We start from the raw sequence: 8,757 nt of genomic DNA, 5'->3' as shown, positions 1-8,757 counted from the left end.
TTTCTCTCTCTCACTGTAGATAGACTAAAACGCAGACTTTTGAAAACAGAGGCATGGCTACTCACAATAACTCTGACTGTTTATCTGGACATTTGTGTATTGTGCGTTGATTCACCATGTTATATCGCAATTACACTAATGGTAGGCTGCAATTAGGGATGCCAACAAAATATAGTAAGCATGAATAGTCGAATGAAATATCTGTATAACAGCCTGTATGAAGGTTCAGCTAGTCTAAATTCAAACATCTAAAAACAACAACAACAACAAAAAGCATACAAAACAAAACATGCAGATTCATAAATCAACAGTTTAAAAAAGTGCCTTATGCATTCAAAAATACATTATTAACAGATGCCATTCATAACTGCAATTTTAAAGAACAAACCACATAGGTTGGCCAAAAGTAACATAGTGCAAAATACAGAGCAGTCTAATGTGTGAAATGGCACTGTCTGCATTTCATCAGCTACCTAAACCTTTGTTTCATGTCTCCAACTACAGTGCATCTGTAAAGTATTCATAGCGCTTCATTTTTTCCATATTTTTTTATGTTACAGCCTTATTCCAAAACGGATTCAATTCACTAATTTCCTCAAAATTGTACACTTAATAACAATGTGAAAAAAAGATTTTTTGAAATTGTTGCAAATTTATCAAAAATAAAAAACCTAAAATCACATGTACGCAAGTATTCACAGCCTTTGCTCAATACAATACAGCCTCTAGTCTTTTTGAATATGATGCCACAAGCTTGGCACACCTGTCTTTGGGAATTTTCGCCCATTACTGTTTGTAGTACCTCTTAAGCTCTATTAGGTTGGATGGGAAGTGACGGTTTACAGCCATTTTCAGATCTCTCCAGAGATGCTCAATAGGATTTAGGTTTGGGCTCTGGCTGGGCCACTCAAGGACATTTACAAAGTTGTTGTGAAACCATTCCACTGATATTTTGGTGGTGTGCTTTGGGTCATTGTCCAGCTGGAAGAAACAACATCGCCCCAGTCTGAGGTCAAGATCATTCTGAAGCAGGTTTTCATTCAGGAAGTCTCTGTACATTGCTGCATTTATCTTTCCCTTTATCCTGACTAGTCTTCCACTTTCTGCTGCTGAAAAACATCCCCACAGCATGATGCTTCCACCACTATGCTTTACTGTAGGGATGGTATCAGCCTGATGATGAGCGGTGACTGGTTTTCTCCAAACATAATGCCCGTCATTTACTCTAAAAAGTTTAATTCAATCTCATCAGACTAGAGAATTTTGTTTCTTATGGTCTAAAAGTCCTTCAGATGCCTTTTGGAAAATTCCAGTCGGGGAATGGCTTCCGTCTGACCATTCTACCATACAGGCCTGATTGGTGGATTGCTGGACAGATGGTTGTCCTTTTGTAAGGTTCTCCTCTCTCCACAGAAGAATGCTGGAGCTCAGACAGAGTGACCATCACCTCCCTGACTAAGGCCCTTTTCCACCAATCACTCAGCTTAGATGGCCAACCAGCTCTAAGAAGAGTCCTGGTGGTTCTAAACATCTTCCACAAAAGGATTATGGAGGCCACTGTGCTCACTGGAACTTTTAGAGCAGCAGAATATTTTCTGTAACCTTCCCCAGCCTTCAATCCTGTCTTAGCGGTCTACAGACAATTCCTTTGTTCCCATGCTTGGTTTGTGCTTTGACATGCACTATTAACCCTGGGGACCTTATATAGACAGGTGTATGCCTTTTCAAATCATGTCCAATCAACTGAATTTACCACATGTGAACCCCAATTAAGCTGCTGAAACATCTCAAGCATAATCAGTGGAAAAAGAATGTACCTAAGCTCAATTTAGAGCTTCACAGCAAATAATTTGATTACTTATGTACATTTGATTTTTTATTTATTTTATTTTTTATTTGCAGCAATTTCACATTGTCATTATGGGGTATGTAGAATTTTGAGGAAATAAATTAGTTGAATACATTTTGAAATAAGGCTGTAACATAAAAAAATGTGGAAAAAGTGAAGCGCTATGAATACTTTCCAGATGCACTTTATCTCATTACTAATTAAACAGAACAGTTTTGTGCTGGATTAGAGCAAAATGAACACATACCTCTCTGTTTTTGAAAAATGACAATTCAAACACTCACTACCGTAAAGAGTGTTGCCTGATTATGGCAAAGTCATATGCTGACTGAACATCCTGACAACAACGTCACACAGTAAAAAAAATAAATATCGGCTTCGATTTCATTTTGGGTCATCGCCAAATGTGTAAAAAGAGCAGTCTGGACAAGAGGTGTTTTTATTTAAAAAACACTTTTTTATTTTAATTTTTATTTATTTATTTATTTATTTATTTATTTTTTGCAGTGACATTTAGAAAAACTAACAACAATTTTAAAGCTCAAATCAATTTGGTGGTATTTATGGTTAAAAAAGATCATAAACCTATATGCCTGGGCTACTTGTAATAGAGATTCCTGATTTCATGATATCACAGGAATAAAAATGTTAAATTTATATATTAAATAATTAAAACAAATCTACCTATATTTATTCAAATCGCAATTTTAGCTAGCTCCAACCAATCACAGCCTCTCCACATTAAAATTGTTAAGTTTAAATTAATTTAATTTAATGTTAACCTTTAGCACATGAACAGTATTGATCCTGGATGTTGTTATCTGTGATTGACATCCACCGAACATTCACTTCCAAATTGATTTTGGTATCCACCATTTTTATTATTTTATTTCTCTATTTATATTTATTTAACATTACAGTTGTCATTCAGCTAGCAACTATCATACAAAGTGAAGAGGAATAAAAGCAAAAATGATGAAGGAATCAAGACGGCAGAGACAGAAGGCTGTTCTAAAGTCATGTCATCTTACCTGAGCATTTCAATATGCTAATATTTTCATTACACCATGAGCTGCCTGGAATGAAGAAAGCATAATTAATATTCATAAAGCAAAGCAAGAGCTGCTTTGTTAAATGATTTCTACCTACAATCTTAGTTTATGTTTCCTATTTTGAATGAATAATTCAGACATTTGGTACCTGCTGTAGATTGTAGTTACTTTTTACACACAGGAAAATTCTGCAAATGCCAAATTGTAGTGGCTGGAAATCCTTTTAGCGCGTTCAAGCACAGTTTTTTGTCATGATGCATTCAACCCAAGACAACAACAAAATTGACTTTTGTCGGCACAAGTTGACATTGACTTGGTGTGTAATGGCCCTCAGCTTCAAACAACATGGTGTATGGCAATTAGTTATAAAACCTGCATCATTGTCAAATGTGGCACAAAATGGAACCAAGTGGATAGCATCACAAATACAAATACAGATGTATATAAAAGAATACTTCTTACTTACATTCAGTAAATGAGTCATCACATGACCCCTTTAGTTTGAGTGTTACATCGCTATTCTGTGCCACTTTGAAACTGTAGCAGGGGACATATGAACTATATTTATACCTTCTCACTTTTTTATCAGACAGCACCCTCATTCTTTCTCTCTATCACACACACACATACACACACAGACGCACATGCGCGCACACACTTGTGCACACACACACACACACACACACACACACACACACACACACACACACACACACACACACACACACACACACACACACACACACACACACACACACACACACACACACACACAGTATTTACCTTATTCCAAGGTTCATGGTCTCTGCTGTACCAAGCATGCCGATGGCTAACAACATGTTGTTGCAAATTTTTGCTGCCTGAAAGAGAAAATTGCAAAACAACTTCAGCGACAGCAATAATTGAAGACATATTACATTATCATCACATATAATACACATTACATTGTAATTCGTTCATATATTTTCTTTTCAGCTTAGTCCCTTTATTAATCTGGGGTCGTCACAGTGGAATGTGCTTATCTAGCACATGTTTTACACAGTGGATGCCCTTCCAGCTGCGACCCATCATTGGGAAACAACCATACTCTACATACTCATTCGCACACATACAAGATGGTCAATTTTAGCACACCCAATTCACCTATACCACGTCTTTGGACTTGCGGGGTAAAACGGAGCACCCATAGGACACCCACGTGAATACGGGAAGAACATGCAAACTCCATTCAGAAATGCCAACTAACCCAGCTGAGGCTCGAAACAGTGACCATCTTGCTGTAAGGCGATCGTGCTACCCAATGCACCACCGCGTCACCCAATTACATTATCATTGTAATTAAATGTATAAAATGTAATAACTTTCTCAAAATGTTATAATATAGCAAACGTATAATGTAACAACAATTATAAAACACTGCATTGTAAACCCACCAAAAATATTGTTATATTGTCATATCATTAATTATAAACTTGTTAAACATTCATTCATTCAATTTCCTTCAGATTAGTCCCTTATTTATCAGGAGTTGTCACAGCGGAATGAACTGCCAACTAGTCTGACATTGATTTTACGCTGTGGATGCCCTTACAGCCGCAACCCAGCACTGGAAAACATCTATACACTCTGTCATTCACACACAGACTAATACAACGGCCAATTTTGTTTACCCAATACACCTATAGTGCATGCAAACCACTGAGCCACAACGCCACCCATTTTAAACATTAAACATTTAAATGTTTGTTTAAACTACCTACAAAAAGCAACATATTTCCCTGCTGGAAAAACAAAATCAGCATATGCTAGTAAGGTATATTTTGATGCTAGTTTGCTAGTTTATGTGCTGGTAAGGACCAGCAAATGACCAGCAAAGAAGCAGCACTAGCATATTCTGTATTTTTCAGCAGGGTTTTAACAATTGTAAAATTGTAAAAAGTGCAAGCAATTGTAATAAATAACTTTTATTATAATTATTAGAAGTAATTTTTTGCCAAAAAAAAAAAAGGGTAGCGGCATAAATTTCGCTTCAAAATATCATAGAGGTATGAGTATTACATGAGTAAGACATGAGGAAATCAGAATTTTAATATATTTACAGCAGGAAATTTGCTATGTCTTCATGGAACATGATCTTTACTTATGCTGAGTTCAGACTGCATGAATTAAGCCCAGATTCTGACTCGCTGACAGGTTTGGAAAAAAAAAAAATCACAGAAAAATGCTTAAAAACACAGCCAAATCAGTGCTCATTCAAGCGAGTAACAATCACAAAGTGTGAACTATCAAAGACGCGATCTGAGAGAATCACAGATGAGTTGCCAATGCCTGTGAAATATTTGGCATGCTAAATATCTGGAGCTGTCTGGGATTCAAATCATGCCATGTGAAATGAGTTTTGACTGAAAATAACAATGGCGATCACCACCTACAGCCAATGACAGAGCAGCATTGACTAGTATGGGTATCTGCAGGCCAGCAGGAGAAGTTAAAAGCGCAAATTTTAGTTTATTTGTACCCAAGAAATAGAGGAAAAAAACTAGTGGATATTTGGCATGAGCACCTCTGTCTGTTTGACGTGTCATGTGAGCAATATTACAACCAGGTGAAAAAGGAAATAGGAAATTCTTCAAACCCAGGTAATCAAATATGTACAGTTGAGGTTATAATTATTAGCCCCACTAAATTATAGGCCCTAAATTTAATAATTATTATTAAATAAATTATTAATAGATTTTTTCCCCAAATTTTTGTTTAACGGAGAGGTTTTTTTAATAATTCTGACTTCAACTGTACATTTTATATCCCAGTAAAGGCTACTTTCTCATTATATAGTTAATAACAAAAGATATAAAACGTGTTTTTGATTGTGAGACGTAGTTTGGACAAAGTTGTCTGCGATTCTCAGTCATGCAGTTTAAAACCTCCCATCGCCAATCCATCTTGCAGTGTAAACAAAACAACAATAAAACACTAGCCCAGATAGTCATGCAGTGTGAAAACATCTGTGACACGATTACTTTGAAAACCATGCAGTCTGAACTTTGCATTAATAATCATAATGATTTTTGGCATAAAAGAAAAATCTTTTTGACTAATCTATTTTTGGCTATTGCCAAATTATACCCATGCCACCTAATATTGGTTTTGTTTATCGGATTAAATCAGATTATGCAGCACATTTCACAGTGAATTATTTTGTGATTCTATCACAAAGAATCAAATACAACAATACTATTTTATTAGACTCTTTATCATTATTATATTACATAATAGTAAAAGATTAAAGCTTGTGTTAATAAATTTACCTGTCCACTTCCCACGTGGCCACAGTACACCACATTTGCTCCCATACAGGTGAGCAGCTCCTGGGCAGCATTATATTCCTCCTCAACTCCACCAACCAAGAAAGTGAGTTTAGCCAAACTGGCTGCACCAACACCTAGACAGAACACAGTCATGCTTGTAAAAGAAAACACAAATAAATACAAATATCACTAATATGGACTGTGTGTATTTGTAAGTGCTGCAGCGGTAGAATTATGGCATATAAAAACACTAAAATTACAATGTAGCACTTGATTTCAATGTGTGCTTGTCACAGTGTAATTACTAAGTAGCTTTAATTAACTCCCAACTTACTTGGGAGTTAGCAAGCATTTTAGCTTAGTGTAAGTACCATGTAATTATGCACAATTAACTGCTATTACAACAAGAACCACAGAAATATTAAGCGAGTAAAATGTAATTACTCACTTAAAATGCATAAATTAACCGCATAGTACATGCAATAAGCAAAGTACTGTATTTGAAGTTGTCCTTGTTTCTGTGTTTAAAAAATTACTGAGTATCATTAATTGATGTTATGTGTCTCCAATAGAGTTATAAACAAATTTAGTACCATGAAATTATACAAATTTTCCAGTTTTGCTACAAAGAAAAAAAAAAGAGATAATTTTACATGTACTCCAAATTACTTCGAAAAACCTGGTTGATGTCAACATTAGATTTAACAATAGGAAGAATCAACTGTCAACCGCAAATTTAACTTAAGCAGGTTCAATTTTAGTCAACACAATGTGTGTGTGCATGTGTTTCAGCAGAGGAGGGTATTAATAAGCTGTCTGGCACCAGCGGGACAACATTTGAGTGTTTGCCTTTAAAAGCCGATTGTCCAAATCATCCTTCACAACTCTCTAAGGACAAGGAGCCATTGTCCTCCTCGCCACAAACATACACTAGCGCACGACAGCTGTGCCTAAAGTGACACTCCTCCCCCTTAGTGAACACGCCCCCTGGGGTATGAGTGACAGCTCTAAGGGGTAATTAACTTTACACTTTATCATGTTCAATTAAGTGCCACGCCTCAAAAGGACCAAGCGTGGCCAATCACGTTAAAGCGTGCCATGTTCTACAAGGGAGGGGTGCTTTAAAGCTGCTGACATAGATATGTGTGTCCAGGGATTTGGCCGATTAGAATGCAATTAAAGCAATAAAATTGGCTGAATTTATTTTTAAACACTAAAACCTCATCTGCTGCATTAAAATCCCCGAATACCCACATCAACAAACACGGACAAGATCCAATTTATAATCACACTATGGATATAATGTGATGCAGGAAAAAAAAAAAAAAAGGATGAAGTGCTTTTGTGTTGAGTGGTCTGTTTGTGTTTGTGTCAACACTAATGAATAGGCTGTTTTATACTGAGAAGCTAATAATGCTGAAGTTAATTATTAAAGACCAAGAGAAAAGAGCTGATGCAAGATAGATCGAGTGAAACAGAGATAAAGAAAGAGAAAGGAAAAGAGAGTCTTTATGACTTCCCCTGTATTGATTTTTGTCGTACTTATCCGTCATCAATAATTCTCTCATTAGCTCAGCGCGTCTGTCATTTCCCTTGCGCTAGAAGAGTAAACGTGTGAGTGCTTCTGTGCTTTGTTTATCCATAAACAAGCATTAATATGCAGTCATTGCTTTTTCAAACAATTCGAACTATATTGAAATTAAACCAGACGTCATTAGCATATTGGCAGTGCTAATTATAATGTATATATAAAAGTCAATGCGAAATCAATATGCACAAGCAGAGGCCAAGACATACAGAAAATATAAACCTCACACTTGTTTATTATAAGTCCAAAATTGTACCTATTATTCCTAATGTTAATCAAGTTTTATGATAGAGCTGGGCTATTAATTGAAAAGTAATCAAAATTTGACATTCAGAACCTATAATCAATCTAACTTTCCAGCTCAAATGTTTTAATTATGTTAACTAATCCTTTTTTGACTGCTAATTTTTAGGTAATGCGTGTTTTAATTTCAGTAGTTCAATATTGATGTTCAATAAATAATCATAGATAGTAGATAGTATGTGTTTCTTTCAATTATTTAGATTCAAGTATAATGCACCCTTCATTAAAAAATCTCTCACTTTTAATATGCGAGCATATTTACTGTACAAAACCTGTCAGTAAACTATGAGGGCAAAAAAATGTATTAAATAAAAGTAATCATTTATTAAGCGTAATTGAGTTAAAATGTTCAATTAAGTGAGATTTAGATTTTAGGCCTAAACGCTTAGCCCTATTTTAAGAAATACTTTATTACTGCATAGTTTTGGTTAATGTCCTAAAAACTAGGGCTGCACAATATTGGAAAAATCTGACATTGAGATATTCTGTTTTGCTGTAATATATATGGCTATAAGAAAATAATTTTACCAGATTGAATATCTCTATTTAGAAAGATATTGTGAATTTCAATTAATTGGGATAATCAAGTCTTTTTCTATGTAATGCGTCTGCATAAAATATAATAAACTATAAGCATATAGAAATGCGACAGATCAA

The 8,757-nt window shown here is 35.3% G+C and overlaps 1 protein-coding gene across 6 annotated transcripts in view; it reads right to left on the bottom strand.

The window, feature by feature from the left end:
- The window catches only part of hibadha (3-hydroxyisobutyrate dehydrogenase a), a 57,276-nt gene that overhangs the window by 21,535 nt on the left and 26,984 nt on the right, over positions 1–8,757 (bottom strand). For 2 of the 6 annotated variants that reach the window (XR_012394543.1, XM_073930775.1), the window contains exons 5-8: positions 6,210–6,343; positions 3,685–3,761; positions 3,368–3,438; positions 2,881–2,925 (exon numbers count right to left, since the gene is read on the bottom strand). Coding sequence is in view for 4 of the 6 variants with exons in the window: in XM_073930775.1 (XP_073786876.1) it covers positions 2,881–2,925; positions 3,368–3,438; positions 3,685–3,761; positions 6,210–6,343 (327 nt within the window). In the remaining 2 variants the exon portion in view is untranslated. 6 annotated transcript variants of the gene reach the window in all.

This window comes from Danio rerio, chromosome 19, assembly GCF_049306965.1.
Source record: "Danio rerio strain Tuebingen ecotype United States chromosome 19, GRCz12tu, whole genome shotgun sequence".
Classification (NCBI taxonomy): Eukaryota; Metazoa; Chordata; class Actinopteri; order Cypriniformes; family Danionidae; genus Danio; species Danio rerio.
This window is presented reverse-complemented; position numbering and strand designations above follow the sequence as displayed.